Below are 22,642 nucleotides of genomic sequence, written 5' to 3' on the forward strand. Positions count from 1 at the left end.
ACACCTTCTGAATAAATGTTTGAACAGAAACTTCAACTGTTACACAACTCTACATATACTAGCCAGAGAATTTCAATCTGCAGTTTCTGCACACCACATTAACATGATTGCAACAAATCTGTCACTTCTATTTCCTCTGCAACAAAGTAACCAAAAATCATATGTACACATTATTAAATATTATTCTCGACTTTGCTCCAATCAGTATCAACTGTTTTAACATTTGAGTTTCCACTTTTTCCTCCACAAACAGTATGATAAAAAAGAATATCACAATTTGTAACAGATGCATTAAAGAAGCTTCACAGATTTAATCAATTTAAAAGATACAGTCTTTGAATTGCTTAAAATAATAACAAAAATAACTTAAATGCCATGACAAGAAGTATAAAATTCAACAGATCATTTACAGAAGTTTATATTTTGTACATGCAAATGATCACTTAATGATATGGAAACTAAACAGCAACGCCATGATTAGTACATGGAACATGATTTTTTCCAATTGCTCTTTGTTCTTAAGTAATAGCTCAGTGCAGGTCCAAGCAGTCTCTCAGGAATTGATATAGTGTGGAAGGAATTTATGAGCTGTTCCTTGAGTTACAATGCAAATCTAGAAGTCAAAAGATTCTGCTGGAAAAAGCGAATTCCACTTACTAACAGTAGTAACTTACAAACTTCTTTTTTTTATAAACACAAAAGAACCTCTTGTGAGGTCTCATTTTCTTGCTACTGAAATTAGCTGAAGGATTTTGGCCTGAAATGTTTAAATTCAAACAATAAGGTGACTACTATATTCACCTGTATCTGTTAAATACCATAAATACTGCACTAGTTTATGGCTGTAAATGAACTAATTTGTTCTTACAGTTAGTTGTAACTTACGTGGCTCTATAGTGAATAATCTGCAGTCCCACTCTCAGTATCACAGTACAAAAATGGGAGGAAAAAATTCTACACATTTAGCATAAATATTTATCTAGATAAAATGAATGTTCCACTTCACTGAAAAAATGGGATTGCCAAGACGGTATTAACAAAACACCTGAACACTACAAAATCTGGCTTCTCTTGGGGGCGACCTTCTGGCAGTACACAAAAATCTGCTCTGGTATGCACAAAATTAAAGCTGACTATTTCTTGGAGCAGAAAATTTAACTTATTAATTAAATTCACCTGGTAGCCAAAACACAAAGCCACAGTGATGAAAGTTACATCTGAACGTGATCTGCTCCTAAACAATTACCTCTTCACTTGGCAACTAACAAATTTGTTTTTAAGTTACATACTACCTATTAAACAACAAGGATCTACTAAGTTTCATTCTCACTGAATCATAATTTGGAACATTGGTTTCATCTAACAGTATCACCTATTAATGAACTACCCAATAGTAACCAACATCACACAATGTAATATGATGAAAGCAAAAATTAACAATCAAGGAAGTTAGCAGCCATCAACAACTCTAGAGCAATCTCAGGTGCAATAGGGAATTCTGGTATCTCCGTTGAGCTGTTCGTGTAACGAACTTTGTACGTGAAGTACATACACACCTTCTGCAGAACATGAGAGCTGAAAATTAAAGTTCTGACATAAGTGAAATTCTACACACAATGCGCCATCTTAACAATATATCCTATGTCGTATTGCAAATTAACAAATACTGCAGTGCTCACCCTAGTTTTAAAGAGAAAAAAGGAGATAATCAGCAACAACATACCGTGTCAATAAACGTCTGACAGTATCTACTTTACAGACACAAACAAAACCATATCTTTCTAATTAAGGCAAGAGATATAAACAGTTGAAAACTTACGGGATTTCTCTAAAATTAACTTCATTGGTTTCATTTTCAGCGAACTGTCCAGGTCCGCTGAGCATAGCTTTAATAGTTCCCGACGTCAGGGCATGTTCTCGTTTGACTATAAATTCGTGGCCATCCGATGATATCAGTTTGACATACATTGCATCGGGGCCCTCGCACCCGCCGTAGACCTTTTCTTCATCCTAAGGGAGGCAGAAACTGTTGTAAAATTATTGAATTAATGCAAAACGCTCTTTAACTTCGTGATAGTACATTGACCAACCTTTTTGTCATCCGAGATGTCGCCAGACATAGTGATACTGAACTCTGAAACATTATTTCAATTACATTTGACTGTGATATTACGAGTGGAAGATCTGCGAACTTTCGAAATTATACGCCATGGGCGCATAGATCATAATAACACCAAGCAGTCTTTTTTAATCTTACGTACCTAATTCAATCTTCTGAGTATGACTTTCAATACTGTACACTACCACAACTCAACAGCATCGCTGGGAACTCGTTTCCGGTTTCAAAATTAAAGTCCACTGTCAACGGATATCACTTTCGGCGTACTGCAAGCGCCATCTGACGCATATTTTCTCTCTTACGAACAAAGATATTAAAGAACGTTGAAGCATCCAAAGATTAAATCGTTACTACGTTAGATTGAAATGTCTTCATAGGAACGTCTTAGATATGTCGCATCCAAAACGCATGGTTGTTACTTCTTTGTGTTGATGTTTGACAGTGTTGTTATCAAACACGTAGGCGGCCCAATAAAAATCGCGATAAGCACGTGATAAAAGAAACAATGGCTCGACAAGGATGTGTGTACGTATCGTTTTGCTGGCACAGCAACGTAAGCATCACTTGAAGGTGGACGTGACAGAATGGCAGCTACGATACTGGTAACTGGTGGGGCTGGGTATGTGGGCTCACACACAGTAATTGAATTACTAAACTCCGGGTATGAGGTGGTGGTCGTTGACAATCTAGTGAATGCTTGCCAAGGTGAGAGGTTGTAGAAATTAACATTTAAATAGTTGCTGCACTTTAAAATGTGAATGACATCGTGAAAATGTTGTCAGTATCTTAACACGACTGTCTTGTAATATTTTATACTTAAACGTGTACCGTAATGTACTTTAGCAGCTTCATTTTATGCTTGGGCTAATTTATTATTTTCTTTCTTAACGCTGCTATTCACATTTCCCTAAAATGATGAAAAGAAAACTTAGCACAGCCAGTTTCAGGTTCCATGTGGTGTCTGGGAGTAGATTCTGAAGCTATACTACACCTTACTAATTACAATAACCAAACAATCGCATACAAAACTGTTACAAATAGATAACTTCTAGCAGCGATATTCTAAAACATAGAGCACTTTTTCTCCAGACAAATTTGCTTCATAATGCCACAGAACTGCATCAAGCAAATCAATGATATGTGAAGATTCATTATTCTAACACTACTGCTGAAATTTTATGCTAATTTAGTTGTAGTTGCTTTGTGATTGAAGTATAGAAAATCATTTTCTGTGTATTTAACCAGCGTATTGGACCTTGAAGTCTCAAATTTTGATTTTTTTAGTACACTGATGTTTATTCTTTGGGTGGACCATCTAAAATGTAAGATTTTTTTTATGGATTTCATGTTAGTCTTCTTTTTTTTAAAAAAAAAAAAGTCGTTTTTTAAAAGAGAGAGATTACAATATTTTAGATAGTCTGACTTACATTTTGAATTTTCAATTTTCTGTTTTTTTTCCCCACATGAAGCATGGACCTTGCCGTTGGTGAGGAGGCTTGCGTGCTTCTGTGATACAGATAGCCATACCGTAGGTGCAACCACAACGGAGGGATATCTCTTGAGAGGCCAGGCAAATGTGTGGTTCCTGAAGAGGGGCAGCAGCCTTTTCAGTAGTTGCAAGGGCAACAGTCTGGATGATTGACTGATCTGGTCTTGTTTTAACACTAATCAAAACGGCCTTGCTGTGTTGGTATGCGAACAGCTGAAAGCTGTAATTTTTCCCGAGGGCATGCAGCTTTACTGTATGCTTAAATGATGACGGTGTCCTTTTGGGTAACATATTCTGGAGGTAAAATAGTCCCCCATTCGGATCTCCGGGCGGGGACTACACAGGAGGACGGCGTTATCCAGGAGAAAGAAAACTGGCGTTCTACGGATCGAAGTTTGGAATGTCAGATCCCTCAATCGGGCAGGTAGGTTAGATAATTTAAAAAGGGAAATGGATAGGTTAAAGTTAGATATAGTGGGACTTAGTGAAGTTCGTTGGCAGGAGGAACAAGACTTCTGGTCAGGTGAATACAGGGTTATAAATACAAAATCAAATAGGGGTAATGCAGGAGTAGGTTTAATAATGAATAAAAAATAGGATTGTGGGTAAGCTACTACAAACAGCATAGTGAATGCATTATTATGGCCAAGATAGACACGAAGCCCACGCCTACCACAGTAGTCCAAGTTTATATGCCAACTAGCTCCACAGATGATGAACAGATTGAAGAAATGTATGATGAGATAAAAGAAATCATTCATGTAGTGAAGGGAGATGAAAAATTAATAGCCACAGATAAAGGGAGAGAAGGAAACGTTGTAGGTGAATGTGGAATGGGGGTAAGGAATGAAAGAGGAAGCCACTGGGTAGAATTTTGCACAGAGCATAACTTAATCATAGCTAACACTTGGTTCAAGAATCGTGAAAGAAGGTTGTATACATGGAAGAGGCCTGGATATACTGGAAGGTTTCAGATAGATTATATAATGGTAAGACATAGATTTAGGAACCAGGTTTTAAATTGTAAGACATTTCCAGGAGCAGATGTGGACTCTGATCACAATCTATTGGTTATGAACTGTAGATTAAAACTGAAGAAACTGCAAAAAGGTAGTAATACGGAACGATTGACCAGAACAGAGAAAATAAATAAAGCGGATGAAGAACGGGTAGCTTTGAGAGATGAAATAATGAAGGCAGCAGTGGATCAAGTAGGTAAAAAGACGGCTAGTAGAAATCCTTGGGTAACTGTAGAATTATTGAATTTAATTGATGAAAGGAGAAAATATAAAAATGCAGTAAATGAAGCAGGCAAAAAGGAATACAAACATCAAAAATGAGATCGACAGGAAGTGCAAAATGGCTAAGCAGGGATGGCTAGAGGACAAAATAAGGATGTAGATTGATATATCACTAGGAGTAAGATAGATACTGCCTACAGGAAAATTAAAGAAGACCTTTGGAGAAAAGAGAACCACTTGTATTAATATCAAGAGCTCAGAGGGAAACCCAGTTCTAAGCAAAAAAGGGAAAGCAGAAAGGTGGAAGGAGTATATAGAGGGTCTATACAAGGGCGATGTACTTGAGGACAATATTATGGAAATGGAAGAGGATGTAGATGAAGATGAAATGGGAGCTACAATACTGCGTGAAGATTTTGACAGAGCACTTAAAAGTCAAAACAAGGCCCCGGGAGTAGACAACATTCCATTAGAACTACTGATAGCCTTGGGAGAGCCAGCCCTGACAAAACTCTACCATCTGGTGAGCAAGATGTATAAGACAGGCGAAATACCCTCAGACTTCAAGAAGAATGTAATAATTCCAATCCCAAAGAAAGCAGGTGTTGACAGATGTGAAAATTACCGAACTATCAGTTTAATAAGTCATGGCTGCAAAATACTAACACGAATTCTTTACAGATGAATGGAAAAACTGGTGGAAGCCGACCTCGGGGGAAGATCAGTTTGGATTCCGTAGAAATGTTGGAGCACGCGAGGCAATACTGGCCCTACAACTTATCTTAGAAGCTAGATTAAGGAAAGGCAATCCTACGTTTCTAGCATTTGTAGACTTAGAGAAAGCGTTTGACAATGTTGACTGGAATACACTCTTTCAAATTCTGAAGGTGGCAGGGGTAAAATACCGGGTGCAAAAGGCTACTTACAATTTGTACAGAAAACAGATGGCAGTTATAAGAGTCGAGGGACATGAAAGGGAAGCAGTGGTTGGGAAGGGAGTGAGACAGGGTTGTAGCATATCCCTAATGTTATTCGATCTGTATATTGAGCAAGCAGTAAAGGAAACAAAAGAAAAATTCGGAGTAGGTATTAAAATCCATGGTGAAGAAATAAAAACTTTGAGGTTCGCCGATGACATTGTTATTCCGTCAGAGACAGCAAAGGACTTGGAAGAGCAGTTGAACGGAATGGATAGTGTCTTGAAAGGAGGATATAAGATGAACATCAACAAAAGCAAAACGAGGATAATGGAATGTAGTCGAATGAAGTCGGGTGATGCTGAGGGTATTAGATTAGGAAATGAGACACTTAAAGTAGTAAAGGAGTTTTGCTACTTGGGGAGCAAAATAACTGATGATGGTCGAAGTAGAGGGGATATAAAATGTAGACTGGCAATGGCAAGTAAAGCGTTTTTGAAGAAGAGAGATTTGTTAACATCGAGTATTGATTTAAGTGTCAGGAAGTTGTTTCTGAAAGTATTTGTATGGAGTGTAGCCATGTATGGAAGTGAAACATGGACGATAACTAGTTTGGACAAGAAGAGAATAGAAGCTTTCGAAATGTGGTGCTACAGAAGAATGCTGAAGATTAGATGGGTAGATCACATAACTAATGAGGAGGTATTGAGTAAAATTGGGGAGAAGAGAAACTTGTGGCACAACTTGACCAGAAGAAGGGATCGGTTGGTAGGACGTGTTCTGAGGCATCAGGGGATCACCAATTTGGTATTGGAGGGCAGCGTGGAGGGTAAAAATCGTAGAGGGAGACCAAGAAATGAATACACTAAACAGATTCAGAAGGCTGTAGGTACTGGGAAATGAAGAACCTTGCACAGGATAGAGTAGCATGGAGAGCTGCAGCAAACCAGTCTCTGGACTGAAGACAACAATAACAATAATTTTTATTCAGTTTCTTATAACCTTTAAAAGACACCTTATGTGTTATGACAGTAGTCTTGAAAATTCTAAATTTTACCCAGTTGCTTAAATTTTACTTTACATTTAAGCATGGTATCCAAAGCGTAATTATTAGGACTTTGGAGTCATTAATAATGCCAGAGTCAACCAAATCACTGTTATTTTCTTATTTTATTAATCGATTTATTACATTATTAGATTTGTACATTCTTGTTTAGACAAAAATTTGGTTTTCCAATGTTAGCTGTAAAAATATTTTAACTTACCAGTGCACTGTGAAGTTATTGTTGGAAAGCTCTTGTAGAATATAAAACTTTTGGATTAAAGGATGCCACTCACTGAAAAGCAGAAACGTTCAGCTGCTGAATGGCGCACACACAAAATAAAAAAGCTGGCTAATTTTCAGAATTATCCTTTGCTCAGCAAGAGTAAAATACACACACACACACACACACACACACACACACACCTATGCTCCTACATGGTGCTGGCTGGATTAACAAAGTTAGTGCTATATTTCGGTGAGCACACTAGTATTGGTGGGTGTAGTGTTGGGTGGGATGGGATAGGTAGAGAGGGAGGTAAGTGGCAGGTAAGGAGAGCGATTGAGGGTGGCTGGCTAGCTGCTCACAGGGAGGTGGCCAGTTTGCCGGCCAGGAATGTGGGAGGGAGGGTGGCTGGCACAATTGTAGCAGTCAGCTGGAAGTGGCACACCCTTTTACCTCCTGGATCCCTACTCATCACGGTTGATACATTTCCCTGTACACCAACATCCATCATGACCTTGCTATTGTCAGACAACATCTCTCCCAACATTCTTCAGACTCCAAACAAACCAACGTATTCCTTATATAGCTTACTAACTATATTCTGGCTCACATCGACTTTTTCTTTGAAGGGGAGGCTTACAAACAAATCGACAGCACAGCCATGGGCACCCACATGGCATCGTCCTGTGCCAAACTGTTTATGGACCAGCTAGAGGAAACATTCCTAACCTCCCAAAATTGCCAACTGCTGGTCTAGGTAAGGTTCATTGATGATACCTTCAAGATCTGTTCTCAGGGCCAAGACACTCTATCTATATTCCTTCATAACCACAGTACCTTTTCTCCCTTCCATTTCACCTGGTCCTCCTCCTACCCAATGCACCATCTTCCTGGACATTGAGCTACACCTCTATGTTGGCTCCATCCATACCTTTGCCCACATTAAACCCACTAACCACCAACAGTATCTTCATTTTGGCAGGTGCCATGTCTTCCACACAAAAAAAAATCCCTCTCATACAGCTCAGCCATTAGTAGACAACATATCTGCAGTGGCAAGAACTCCCTTGCCAATCATGCTGAAGGCCTCACAAAGGCCTTCATATACAGACACCACCTCTGAAACCTAGTCTACAAACAGATTTCTCATGCTGTATCCTCACACACACCCAATCCTCCCACCACCCCCAAGAATTAGCCATAAAGGAGCACCCTCCTCCTCATCCAGTATCACTCTGGACTAGAACAACTGAACCGTGTCCTTTGCCAGGTCTTTTATGATCTCTCATTCTACCCTGAAACGAGGGACGCCATATTCAAGACCCTTTCTACCCCTTCCAAAATGGTGTTCCGTCACTCACCCAACCTACATGTCATTTTACCACATTCCTAAGCCACTTGTACTGCCAACCCCATGCCACAGGGATCATATCCCTGCAAGACATGCCTAATACAGCCACCCAACACGTTATCCAGTCCTGTCACAGGCTTATCCTAACCCATCAGAGGCCAGGCCACCTTTACAAATAGCCATGTCATATACAAACTCCGCTGCACACACTGCACAGCTTTTTATGTTGGTATGACTACCAACTAGCAGTCCACCATGATGAGTGGCCACTGCAAAACTGTTGTCAGGAACAAAGTTGACCATTCGGTGGCACAACATGCTCAATTTCAATGACTGCTTCACAAATCATGCCATCCAGATCTGTCCACCATCAGCTTCTCTGAACTAGGCAACTGTGCTCCAGTTACTGTTCTGGGTTCAGTCTCAGATAAATCAATGCCTCCGCACCCTCCACCCAACAGCTTCCCCTTCCTCCCTCCTATCCCCCTGTCCCAATTCACATCCCATGTTGCCTTTAGTGCTGACAAGTCAACATTTCTGGTTCCTTTAATCCAGAATACTAATAATAATTTACTTAATCTTACATTTATTTTATATACACATTAAGGCAGTATGACTTCTATTGGCACCAATGCACATTTTATGTAAGGACCACGAAGTCAAGTTAGAGCAATTACAACCTGAATGAGATTTTCACTCTGCAGCAGAGTGTGCGCTGATATGAAACTTCCTGGCAGATTAAAACTGTGTGCCGGACTGAGACTTGATGTCGTTACCTTTGCCTTTCGCAGGCAAGTGCTCTACCATCTGAGCTACCCAAGCACAACTCGCACCCTATCCTACAGCTTTACTTCCGCCAGTACCTAGTCTCCTACTTTCCAAACTTCACAGAAGCTCTCCTGTGAACCTAGCAGAACTAGCACTCCCGGAAAAGGTCCTGAGTTTGAGTTTCGTTCCAGCACTCAGTTTTAATCTGCCAGGAAGTTTCAATTACAACCTGTCCAGAGTGGTATAGCCAGTTGTTTTTCTACCACTCCTTTTGTGAGTGGAACAGGAGAGGACACCGTATGGTGGCCTGAGGAGTATTTATGTAGATGTAAAAGTGTGTGGCAGAGGGACTTCCCATTGTGCCAGTTATTAGGGCTTTTTCCCTTTCTGTGCACAGATGGAGCGTGGGATGAAGGATTGTTTATACACCTCTGTGTGCACTATAATTAAACTAATATTATCTTCATGATCCCTGTTCAAGAATAATCACATTATGCAGATCCAGTTGTAGAGTCTTATTAAGACTCTAAGGCAGTATATTGAAGTCTTCTTTTAAATGACAGAAAGTAGGCCATTCAACCAGTAATGATTGATTATTGAAAAATCAATAATTCGCTTTTGATATGCGCTGTGAAATATTTTTTTTTTTTTTTTTTTTTTTTTTAAATCTGACAGTGTGTATGTTCCCATATTGTGATTGTGCATTTTAATTTGTAGTACACATTTTTCTTAGACTGTGACTCTGTCTGGCCCTCTAAGGTATACAAAAACAGATTTGCAAGAGTCTGCTTACATTTTACCTCTTTATAACACACAATCCATACACTATTTATTGTTACAAGAACAAACAATAAATCCTGTAATTTACTCAAAAGATATAACCAAGCGAGGTGGCACAGTGTTAATACACTGGATTCACATCCGTGAAGACAGTGGTTCAGATCTCCGTCTGACCATCCTTCTGAAATGCAGTAACTGCTATGACTTCATAAAATCATTTTGTCAAGGTCTTCTAAATGTACATCATTTTTATTATATAGAAAAATATGTGGGAAGGGATATCTGCAGCTTAGAGGGAGTGAAGGTTTGGTTATTCACAAGTATATTTTCTGTAAATCCAATATCATTTACTTCCATTCTATGTGAAGTAACATAGAGATGCCATTGTACCATAATTCTTTCAAAATTTATGTATCCCAGGGGCTCACAATTCTTTTGAGAGTATGTGTTTGTAAACACCAGACCCAAGCCATCTCGGCATTTCTCCTCTTCTTGGGCCAAGGAACTATTCTCTGACTGTGTCATTCCCTTCAGCTTGACCTCCAACAATTGCCCTACCTAATGTTGACTTGAACCGACCTCCAGTCATTTTTGGTTATTCAACTTTGCCTTATTTGATAGATCTTGCACCCTATTCAATTCATTTACAAATGGCTGCCATTAACAAGTTTCACCTACTCACTGTCTTCCAAATTTCTCCGTATTGCAGGTCCTGCAGAGAATGTCAATCTGTGTGTGTGTGTGTGTGTGTGTGTGTGTGTGTGTGTGTGTGTGTGTGTGTGTGTGTGTGTGTCAGCAGGAACTCCCACAGTGTAGCTCACTGACTATACAGGGAATACACTGTCGATGCCAGAGCTGATCCCTCCCAGTAAATGCTCAGGAGTATGAGTTTATATTGTTTATAACAGAGGGAAACATTCCACGTGGGAAAAATATATCTAAAAACAAAGATGATGTGACTTACCAAACGAAAGCACTGGCACGTCGATACACACACAAACACACACACACAAAAGTCAAGCTTTCGTAACCAACGGTTGCTTCATCAGGAAAGAGGGAAGGAGAGGGAAAGACGAAAGGATGTGGGTTTTAAGGGAGAGGGTAAGGAGTCATTCCAATCCTGGGAACGGAAAGACTACTCTGGAGTCGTACAGCCCCAGCAGTCTCATAAGATCAGTTGACTTACTTTTAACGCAGAAGAATATAATCCCAATATTTTCCCCCTGATTAACTATGAATTGAAATGAAAAGTAACCTGTTAAACAAGGAGAGAGAGATATGTGCTTCAGTTCCTGATCTGTACTATGACTGACTGTGAATCCTTTTCAAATTCCTAGCTATTATTTTTTGTGGAAATAATTGAAGACATGTAGAGTAAGGTATTTCAATAAACAAAGTGTGGAACAGATCTGTGCTGCTTAAAACAGCTTTCTCCCTCAATCATTTGCGTTGATACACTGTGACTTGAGAGTGACTTTTCACTGCAAAGAGTTAAGATTATGTTTACAGATTTTATGTAAAATTCTGTGTACCTCCCACACCAAGTGCACAAGATTTGGCCACGTGTCATCTTGTACAAATCCACCTACTTATAGAGATTACAGGCATCCCTACACATGTATGACCGTTATACAACTGGTTCACTGCACAAATATTGTGGAGGATCACTCCAACCGATCACCAGCCTGCCGTGTTGCAAGATATCATCATCTATTACTGTTTTAACACATCAAAAAAATCGGGCAAAAGTGGAGTCCAGGTGATTGTAACCTTTACATCTGCAGTGAGGAGAAATGTTGCCTCCTGTTCACTGGTCCCTAGCAGCCATTTTATTTCATCCGTTTATGTAAGGAAGGCTACCCTCACTCTCGCCCCTTCCCCCTAACTACTTCTATATATGTTCTGGGGACTTCAACTCCATCCACCCATACAGTAAAGACTTCTAGCAGAGGGTTTCCCCCTCCTGGTCCTACTACCCTAACCCCCACAATTCCACACCCTAATGACAGCCAGTGGCTGCAAGAGAAGTGAGTATTGGGCTGCAGAGGAGCCTTTTGTCATCTGTACCAGACTTGGCCTGGATATTTTTTCTCCTGAATCCAGATTCAATTAGAAGTAAGAGGAGGGAAAGGAGAAACCATAAAGAGGAGGAGGAAATGAAGAAATCACAGACAATGGCAGCCCCAGCTGCCCTATAAGTGCATGTGCATGCTCTCTCTCTCTCTCTCTCTCTCTCTCTCTCTCTCTCTCTCTCACACACACACACACACACACACACACACATACAGAATTGTTTATAGTTAGTCACTACCTAGCTGAACTGGAGCACTTGCTGTCGCTTAACACTGTGGCTTCAGGAAGCCGAATGCTCCACAACATATTCACCCATTATACATAATTACTGAACAGAATTGAGCCTGAAAGAACATCTGGCAGGTTATGTACTCTGGTCCTTAAGATTACCTCTAGTAACCTAACACCACTTGATACCATGGCTAAAGTTGTGGCAATGTGCACACAGACGAGTGTAGAAATCACATTTGCAATATATGTCTCCATCTCGAGGTTGTGATGACATACTGTGGGATTATTGATTTTATCTGCTAGTTAATCCCGCCCATTATTTTTTCTTTTCGGCATAAATGCCCATAACCCTTTCTGGTGCAGCTGTGAGACCACAAACGTTGGTAACTTCTTAGAACAGGTGTTATAAAATCTTAAGCTTTTTGTTTTGAATTTACCCATTTATTCAATAAAAGGTACACATCTTTGTGATAGTGATCGCTATCTGATCATTTTATCCCTCCCATAGCAGTACTCAATTGGACGCCCTGTATATTGGGTTCTTAAGAATACTGCCTGTCAGACTTTTAGCACTTTGTCACTTTAGCCATAAACTGGCCCTGAGTTCCATCAAGAGCTGCATCTAACCATTCCTCAGGCTGAAGTCAATAACATCAAGAGAGTGATATGTAAGAGATTGTAGTATATTCCTGGATTCCCCACTTAAAGCTGGTCCTTGAAACTTTGTAAGTAGCCTTTTTTTTGTATAGTTTCCATCATATTCAACTGTCTAATAGCTCAGTTTCTTCAGCATCTCCATGACTCTCTCCCTATAATCAGACAAACCTGTGACCATTTGTGCTGGCCTTCTTTGTATACAGTCAATATCTCGTGTTAGCACTATGAGGTACAGCTCCATGCAGTTGAGGAGTGTTGTAGAATAAGTCGCAAGTATGTTTTTTGAGCAATATTGCAGAATGGGTCACACAGATGTTTTCTAAGCAATTTCCTTCATAGACTCATTACATTTCCCTAGTATTCTACCAGTGAGCCAAGACTTGTTACCTGCTTTACCTACAACTGAACCCATGTCATCGTTCCATTTCATACTCCTACAAATTGTTCAATCCAGGTATGCGGACGGGTTGACCATTTACATTTGTGAGTCATTGATATTGTAGTCATAGGAACCTACATTTGTTTTTGTTTCGTGAAGTGCAAAATTTTCCATTTCTGAACATTTAAATAAAGTTATCAGTCTTTGCACCACTTTTGAATCTTATCAAGACCCAACTGAATATTTACACAGTTTCTTTCAGACAGTACTTCATTACAGATAACTGCGTCATCTGCAAAAAGTCAGGTTAATCTGCAAGGTCATCAGTATACAAAATGAACAGCAAGGATCCCAACACACGTCCTTGGGTCTCACCTGAAGTTATTTCTACAACTGTAAATGACTCTCCATCCAACATAACATCTGTGTCCTCCCTACCAGTCACAAATTTCGCTCAGTACCCCCATTCAGTCTTACATTTGACAAAAAGTGTAGGAGTTTTACCAAGTCAAATGCTTCTTGGAAGTCAAAAAATACTGTATCCACCTGGCTGCCGTGATCCAGGACTTGGAATGTCATGTGAGAAAAAATGTGAGTTGGGTTTCATATGATCAGTTTCTTTGGGTCCACGGTGAATGGCATGTAGAACGTCATTATGTTTGAGCACAGAATATATTCTAAGGTTCCACAACAATGGATGTCAGGGGTGTTGGATAGTAGTTTATATATCACTTCTGTTACCATTCATGTAGACAGGTGTGACTTGTGCTTTCTTCTAACTAGTGACACAGTTTTTTGAGTGGTGTATGGTATATTTGGTTTAAAGAGGAGCTAACTCGGCCATAAATTCTGTATAGAGTCTGGTAGAGATTCCGTTGGTCTCTGGAGCTTTGTCAGTTTTAGTGATTTCAGCTGTTTCTCAGCACCATTGACACTAATATTTATATATCTCATTTTTGCAGTGATGTGAGAATTAGAAATGGGGCACTACTCCTAGATTTTAATTTTTTAAAGGAACCTTTGAAAATAGAATTCAACTTTTCTGCTTTTGTTTTACAGCCTTCAATTTCAATTCTTGTCTTACTTCAGTGCTACTAATAGTCTTTACATATGATCACAATTTCTTTGGGTTTTGTGAGAGACCTTTTGATAGTATTATGCTACGGTATCATAGAAGTTTCACTAATTGCATGCTTGGTAGCCAAACACATTTCATTTGGGGTCATTTTATCTGTAGTCTTGTGCTGTGCCTTACTCCTATTATGTGGTAATCTGCATCTTTAGGAGTTTCTTTACATCGAATGTCTACCACAGACAGTCCCTCCCATTGTCAACTGTTCTACTAGGTTCGTGTCTATCAGGTGCAAGGCAACTGTTCTTTTACAGGCTCTCCACCTTATTGCTCACACAGTGGAGGAGACATGATCATTTCTATTATTCATCCATAGTGTCAGCAAGGTAGTTTTCAACATTTTATTTCTACTACAATCCTGTGCATTATGACAGAACTTACTTATGAAGAAGTCTGAACGTCGGAAGTAACATAGAAAACTTGTTAACAAGCTTGTACTGAAAGCTATCAAGGATGGCAGGAACATTAAAGGACTGTTTAACCAAACTTGTAGAAAACTGGCAAATAATAATTGACGTATCTGAAAAAGTGCTTCTGAAGTGGCTATCTAAATATTACTTCTTTCATTGACCTGTGGGTATGGGAATAGTAGCAGTAGTGATGCATGTTATTAGAAATTGTACGCTGTTCTCATGACCATTCAGACATGGGAAGACTACATAGTAAATATGAATGCAAAAAAAATAGAAGTAGTGGCTGATGTCATGCCTGAAGAATGTGAAGTGTTTGAGAAAGGGAAGTTGACATCTGCAGATAAGATTAGCTATAAATGTGGCAACAGATGTTCTGTTGAGAAATTATCTAAGCTGTCTGTTCATTACTGATAAAATGCACACTCCATTTCTCATATGTGCTAACCCACAAATATATGGAATAATCATTCTGGTTAGAGTGCTCCTCGTTTGGAAATACCTATGGCAATGGAAGCTGTTAAAGTGAAATGCATTCTGATTTTTTATTAATAATGGAAACTCCAATCTCATTTCCTAAACTGCAGATTTTATCCTTCAGGTTTCTTGTACACAGTATTAGTCTCTGTTTGGAATTAGTCCAAAATAATAACAACAATAATAATGATAAGATAGTTGTTACAATGTTACAACATGACAGTATTCACAGATGCCTCCTGAAACATGATGAGGGTAGCTACGTATTTTATTTTAATAAAGTGCAATGACAAGGTAATGATTTACATATATAGCAAGTATGCCAGGATCCATGTTGCAGATTATCTGAATATCAGCATGAAACATAATTCTCTGGGAATAAGGATGTTAAGTATGTCTGAATAACGTTAAACAGTGTTGTATAATACACCTTAGATGTGTATGAGTGTACAGGTTTGTGGGGGATGACCCATATCTGCCGTAATTCAGTAACTATTTTAAGAAGCTGCTACATCTCAGATGTTAATAAAGTTAAAGCCTTTTTGCAAATCAGTGGTGTAAGATGGAGAGTAATGCAAGAGATGGCCAGTGAATTTGAAAGTAACTTTTTTACTGATCTGTCAAGATATTAACAAAATTTTGGACTTACATCAAGTCTGTAAACACATTAGAACCATCAATACTATACAGTCATTCAGTGATCACTCTGGCACCAAAATGAATGTTGACAGAGATGGCTGAAACACTAGTCTTCTGATATTTTTCACTTTGAAGGTTTGTAATAGAATTCCTCCTTTCAATCATTTTAAAAATGCCAGAGTGACAGAGATTGAAAAGTTATTGGGAATAGAAAATTAACTAAAATCATTCAGCACAGGAAAGGCGTGATTTAACACTTCTGATATTGCATATTTTTAATTTGGCTTTGGTTTATTCAAACATGACCATCAGTTTGGATTCTGTTTAGATTACACAAAAGAATTTGCTCAACTTTTTAGCAACAGTTTATCATAAGTCACTAGAGACATAATGGGCTCCAGGCAGTAGCAATAAATAAATAAATAAATAAATGCAGGTCATTCTCATTTTCAAGGAGAATCATTGGACAGATACACATTACTGTAGGTTTGTATTATAACATCTGTCTATTTTGTGGAATCTTGAGTAAGTTTTATGTTTGAGTATTACTGCTTTTCTTCAGAATGGCACTCTCCTCTGTAGGAATCGTCTATTACACTGGGATGGAGCATGGGGAACAAAGCACAACCTGTTTGTCACTGAAATTCAGGAATCAATAGATAACGGCATTCAGAATGTACTTGACACATTTAGTGAACAAAATGTTGTGACTGCATTCAGGACATTGTAGCATATAGAGTTTCACATGTCATTTTTAAAGGTACAAAATCAACTGATGTAAAAGTAGCTTCAGTAGTACCATGGGAGCATTTAATGGCCATTGCTGTTCATGATATGCACAGGGTGTATTAGCAAGAATGGTCAGTATTCAGAGGTATGACTGGAACGATCATTTGAAGCAAAAAAGTCTAGTAATCAGGGGCTTTAAAATGCATACCTTAAGAGCTATGTGCATTTCTTCATCTCTGATGCTGGGAAACAAATTTCTTCTACTGTAAGCTATTTCCTTTCTATATTTTGGGAGGAAGTAGAATGCACCAAAACAAGAAAAAATTGTGTAGTAGACATAGACTCCAACACGCAAATGAGCTATGAACACTTTTTCAGTAGAATAGACATGTTTCACAGTCTGAAGATGACCAAGTGCTCAAAACTCTTAATTTATGTGCTTCAGAGCCCATGTTTATCAGACTTTTTTTTCTTGTTTTGGTCCTTACCTCCTCTCAAAATATGGAAAGCAAAGAACCTGCAATAGAAGATGAAGTAGTGTTAACAGTTCTTACAGTATGCATTTTAGAGCCCATGTGTACTCTAGTCTTCTGCTTTGAATGATCCTCTCATCATATCCCTGAATATTGACCATCCCTCCAGGGACACCCCCTGTAAATGATCTAGTGTGTAATATCAGAAGCTCTGTGAGGCTGCTGAAGGATTATAGTGTTGTGTATGAGAATGTTGCAGTGCTAGAAAGTTGTAGTGAAAGGCAGACGGTAGGATCTACCCTTGGTGCAGGGGTTGGCAGTCAGTATTCATCACAAATAAGCGTAACAAGTTGCTCATAAACAGGTGGAAAGACCCATTATTATTCTATTACTTTATCGGTGTTTAACCATGGCAAACAGTAACAACCATAAAATACCTAGGGAGTTTGTGTCCAAAGTGAATAGAATGACCACATAAAACTAGTTGTGGCAAAGGTATAAGGCAGATATTTATTGAAAGTTTATCCATGAAATAAATGGCTGTGGATCTAGTGATTCTTGAGTATTGCTCTTCAGCCAGGGACGTTTATTTTGTAGGAATGTTTGAGGAGCTGTATATGATCTCAAGATGAGAAGTTAGAGAAGACTTTAAAAGACATGACCAATTTCTCGACAGATATTTTTAATAAGTGCCAGAGTGTCACAGAAATGCTAGTCAAATACCAGTGTCTGATGCTCTCACAGAGAGGTTTACTGTCAAAATGTGAAAGTTTATGTTCCAAGAACAGTCAGGTAATGTATTACTTCCCATCGCATTGGCCTCACAATACGACCATAACAAAAACGCAAGAGAAATTTCAGCCATTTTTTAAGTCTCCTGATTGGTTTATTGCAGCCCACCACAAATTCCTCTCCTGTGTCAATCTTTTCATCTCAGAGCAGCACTTGCAGCCTATGTCTTCAATTAATTGCTCTAAGTTTTCAAATATCTGTCTTCCTCTACAGTTTTTACTCTGTGCAGCTCCCTGTAGTATCGAGGGAATTATTCCACAATGTCTTAACAGATGTCCTATCATCTTGTCCCATCTTCTTGCTAGTGTTTTCCGTATCTTCCTTTCCTCGTGATTCTGCGGAGAACCTGCCATTCTCTACCTTATAAGGCCACCTTATTTTCAAAATTATTCTGTCTCACACACACACACACACACACAACTAGCACACACATGAACACTGTCTCTGGCACTGTGAATCTCAAAACATGCTTCTAAAATTATTTTTATATCTGGAGGAAGACAATCCTGTAAACAGAAACAGTGTCTGAACTTGAGCTGTAACACATCCACAGTTTCTTTGAAGGTTGTAGTGTGTGGTTCTTATGGTCTGCCCACTAGCTTTTCATTTGTTGTGATCATGATTTCCTCAATTCATCTGAAACCTTTGTAACCTTTATGTGTGTCTTTTCTGCAGGAAATGTGTGTATTAAGAAGGGTGTTAATTTTATCTTAGTTCTCTGCATCACTTTCTCAAGTTTAAAAGCTTTGAGTTTGTGCTGCATTTCTTAAGTCCATGTCCCCCTATCTTCTTTCCCAGATTTCTCATCAGTAGTTGTAAGATTCTGTTTTCTGGCAGGGAGAAGAAATATAAGAAACAAGAGATTATTTCCTTCTTCATTGTAGTGATGATTGCTTTTGAATTCTGCAAGGTACAAACAAACATTGTATGTTACACGGGCCAAACAAGAATTACATAGATCACTACTCACGTTAGAGTCCACAATCAGTGGATTGTCGGTCCCACAAAGTGATGCTAGAGGATGAGTCCACAACCACAAAACGCCAATCAGTTAGCTGGGGACCATAAAGGTTGTGTTCAAAGTTCTTACTGGCTCAGAAATATGGGCAGTCAATTTCACAGGAAAGGTTGCAAGCCAACCGCTCCGTAAGGATGGAGACGTCCATCGACAGCAAAGTATGAGCCATGCAAAGAGAGACACGAAACAGAATCTGGTTTCACAGTGATGTCATAAACACTTAGGTAGTAAGCCAGATTCTGGACTGCTTCATGTAGCAGAGTGATCTCTCTGGCATACATTGTGCCTGACTTTGTAGGCTCCTTGATGCGACAGGTCTTGCCTATTGCAAATGCTATCTGCAGCCATTGCTAGTGTTGCTCGCTGCATCTGTTGGGCTGTCTCCCATCAATATGCCCTATGCTGGTTGTATTGATATCCTCACCCAGCAGTAGATCAAATATCTCTGCATCTTCAGCCCTGCTATTAGGATACAATAATTGCATAATTGGATCAGTCTCTCAGTAGACAGTTTCATATTCCGTCAACCTTTTTTTTTTTTTTTTTCTTTTTCTTTCTTTAGGGAAATACCTATATTAGTATAATAACAAATATATACGTGATGTTAATAGAGGGAAATTTGGATTTGAAACAGGAGTCGGGCAAAAGAGCTTGCATATCATGAAAACTATTCTCAGCAGCCCTAGAGAAATTTTCACATCCTTCACCAAGAAAGAGAGCGACAGGATATTTGTTAGTGAAATGTATCTGAACCGCTTTCGTTTTACTGTTGACATTGTGCTGTTTGCCTCTTAATGCAGAAAACCTTCAGCAACTAATGGGAGAAGTTTATATAATAACTTTGAAAGTGGCCTGAAAATTTTTTGTAATAAGACTAAAATAATATATATTAGGCACAGCAGAAATAAAATAATACACATTAACAATGCAGTGAGTTTTTGTGTTTAGGGCAGGTGAAGACAACCACGTGGACAGCATAAGAAATAAGGAGAAGATTGAAAATGGACTGTTTTATCTGTGTGGTAAACTGAACTGTTTTGAGAACAAGTCTTCTTCTGTGTCTCAAATAAAAAGTTAACAGTCAGTATGTATTACCAGTTTTGATTTTTGGCAGTGAGAGATTGATTTTTTACTGCAAAAAATATTGAAAAATTGATGGTTGCTCAGCAAGCAATGGAGAGATTCATGTTGGAGATTACTAGGAGAGACGGGGGAAACTGAAAAATGCACAAAGAACAGATTGAATTGGAAGATATAGTTATGAATGTAGTGGAAATGAAATTTAGATAAGCAGGACATACAGCAAAGCAAGTGAATAGTAAATGTCCCAAGGAGTTACTGTGTTGGGTTCCAAGAGATAACAAAATGCTTCACATGACAGCACAATGGAAGTGCGAACACCCTATGCCATATTCCTATAACATCAATTATTGAACTACTTAGTTGGAGAGAGGGAGTTCCCAACTGTGTTTTATGTTCTTATACTGTGTGTGTTGCTGTCCTTATATTTTATTGTTTCTGTTTTAATCTTCTTATGTGTACAGAAATGAAACTAGGTTTGTAAATAATTAAATCAAAATTAATATGAAAAATACTACTCTATGTTCGTAAAAGTCATGGCCCTTCCCTATCCCCCCCCACCTGCCCTCCCCCCCCCCCCAACTGCCCTTCCATACACACCAACAGAAACACAGTTAAGAAGAACTTCATCATGATTTTGCTGTTACGCAAATAATTACTGAACAAAGTGAAAAATTTGAAGCATTTAGACAATTGTTTTTGTACAGATCTTTCTCGGCTGAACTCCTCCTCTTCCTGCAAAGGCTTAATTCAGATTCGCATGGTCCTTTTCCAAATTCACCTTTCTTGTTATTTACGTCAACCATATTCAAGTCCGCATTCAAACCGTAGTCCATATAAAACCCCTACAGCCTAGACATCTGCGGCGAACATATCTACTCCATCATTAAACCCCTCAAAAAGTACACCAACAATCTCTCCCAAGCTTTCTCTTCCCACAACTACCCTGCAGATCTTAATTACAAACAAATCTCCTGGACAGTATCGTCTACTCACCCTCTAATTAAAACAGCCACCTCTTCTAAAAACCTCAGAACCACGCCCCTGTTTTCCAGTGCCACCCAGGCTTTGAATGCCTCAGTATATTACTCTTCCAAGGGTGAGACTTTCTCAGTCATGACCTGAAATAAGATAATCTCTCTCTGATATCCTCCCTATATCACCCACTACTTCCTTTCATCAGCCTCTTAACCTCCATAACATCGTAGTCAGACTATATAGCATCACCAAACGATTATCCCAACTGCAAGGTTCCTATCACTGCAATCAACCTCCCCTGTAAAACATATCCCCAGCCCACTACTGGTAAATCTGCAATATCGGAGGCAGAGCTACTTCCAAAACTACATTTTTTTTTTTCTTTTTTATCGACAGACTTGTGTCAACTGCACAGAAGGTATTTCATATACACATGACCACCACTAAACTAGCTGAACACATGAAAGGGAATAAAAACACTGTCCATCTTGAGGACACACAGTAAGCAGTTCCTGAACATGGTCTACAGCATGAATCAAGTGACCTGAGTGCCTGTATTTTCTTTTTTTTTTTAACAACAATGTAGTAAAAGAGACTGCACACACACACACACACACACACACACGAGTGCCTGTATTTTCTTTATTGTTTTTAACAACAATGTAGTAAAAGAGACTGCACACACACACACACACACACACACACACACACACACACACACACACACAAGGAAGCGTATCTCATGCACACACGACCACCAACTACAGCATCTCAGGCCGGAATGCACGAGATGCTGGAGTTAGTGATAATGTGTGAATGAGGTGTGCTTGCTTGTGTATGTGGCTGTAGTGTGCCTCTCTTTCACTGATGAAGGCTGTGGTGACTGAAAGCTTTATGTAAGTGTCTTTTAAATGTGCCTGCCTGCTACTTGACATGACTTCTTCAGGCCCTATTCACACAGGGCTACCTGACAATGAAGAGACTGGGAGAATGGATGACTCAAGTAGCCGATCACAATCACATAGGCACGACAAGAGAGTCCGTTATTGCCAAGTCACTTTGGGCTGAATAGAAAATTAAAGCAGTTCCATTGGCTGTGGGCAAAGAACGTATGTAGTGCGCTTTTTTGTGTGCTATGGCCCCAGTGATACAATGTCCAGTGACTCTATTAGTGATGATCATCTTATAATAGAGTATTATGATTACCGTTGGTACAGAAGGAGAAAAGAGCTGTGGGTTCATCCTTACACTGAGAATAATATAAATTTTAGGTTACAAATTGCCTAATTGCTTGGGTGCATTGGACGGGAAACATGTCCGCATTGAAAAATTACCTGGGACGTGTTCAACTAACTTCAATTATAAACAGTCCACAGTATTGGTGGCATGCTGATGGTTTAATCATTATCATTGAAACTGATTATGCAGGTAGAAATAGTGATGGAGGAATATTTCGTGCTTCAGCAACCAAAAACTGGATTACAAATGGAAGATTAAACTTGCCATTCCCTTCGTGGCTACCAGACGATGAAAATGAATATAATTTCCCTTATTACTTTGTTGGAGATGAAGTGTTTCCATTATCACGCTACTTGATGCCACCATACCCACAAAGAACACTCAATAATGCGAAGAGAATTT

General features: G+C 39.0%; 2 protein-coding genes across 3 annotated transcripts in view; one reads left to right on the forward strand and one right to left on the reverse strand.

The window, feature by feature from the left end:
- Positions 1–276: 276 nt before the first annotated feature.
- On the reverse strand, positions 277–2,418 carry LOC126195348 (elongin-C). Its single transcript, XM_049933927.1, has 4 exons — positions 2,262–2,418; positions 2,091–2,134; positions 1,820–2,010; positions 277–1,575 (listed from the first exon to the last, which is right to left on the reverse strand). Exons 2-4 carry the CDS (start codon positions 2,118–2,120, stop codon positions 1,434–1,436), a joined length of 363 nt encoding a protein of 120 aa, XP_049789884.1. The 5' UTR covers positions 2,121–2,134; positions 2,262–2,418; the 3' UTR covers positions 277–1,433.
- A 128-nt stretch (positions 2,419–2,546) lies between these two features.
- LOC126195346 (UDP-glucose 4-epimerase) overlaps positions 2,547–22,642 on the forward strand; it is a 122,381-nt gene continuing 102,285 nt past the window's right edge. The window contains exon 1 of one of the 2 annotated variants that reach the window (XM_049933926.1): positions 2,547–2,672. In XM_049933926.1, coding sequence (XP_049789883.1) covers positions 2,639–2,672 — 34 coding nt within the window. In that variant the 5' untranslated portion in view covers positions 2,547–2,638. Of the gene's footprint in view, positions 2,825–22,642 lie in introns of both variants that reach the window. The other variant, XM_049933925.1, reaches the window with a different exon arrangement.

Source organism: Schistocerca nitens, chromosome 7 (assembly GCF_023898315.1).
Source record: "Schistocerca nitens isolate TAMUIC-IGC-003100 chromosome 7, iqSchNite1.1, whole genome shotgun sequence".
Taxonomy (NCBI): domain Eukaryota; kingdom Metazoa; phylum Arthropoda; class Insecta; order Orthoptera; family Acrididae; genus Schistocerca; species Schistocerca nitens.

Coding starts and splice junctions, on each gene's coding strand:
- LOC126195348 (XM_049933927.1), bottom strand. CDS start 2,120: ATGTCTGGCGACATCTCGGATGACAAAAAG. Junction 2,011..2,090: donor ACATCTCGGATGACAAAAAG/GTTGGTCAATGT, acceptor TGCCTCCCTTAG/GATGAAGAAAAGGTCTACGG. Junction 1,576..1,819: donor GTTAATTTTAGAGAAATCCC/GTAAGTTTTCAA, acceptor TTTAATTTTCAG/CTCTCATGTTCTGCAGAAGG.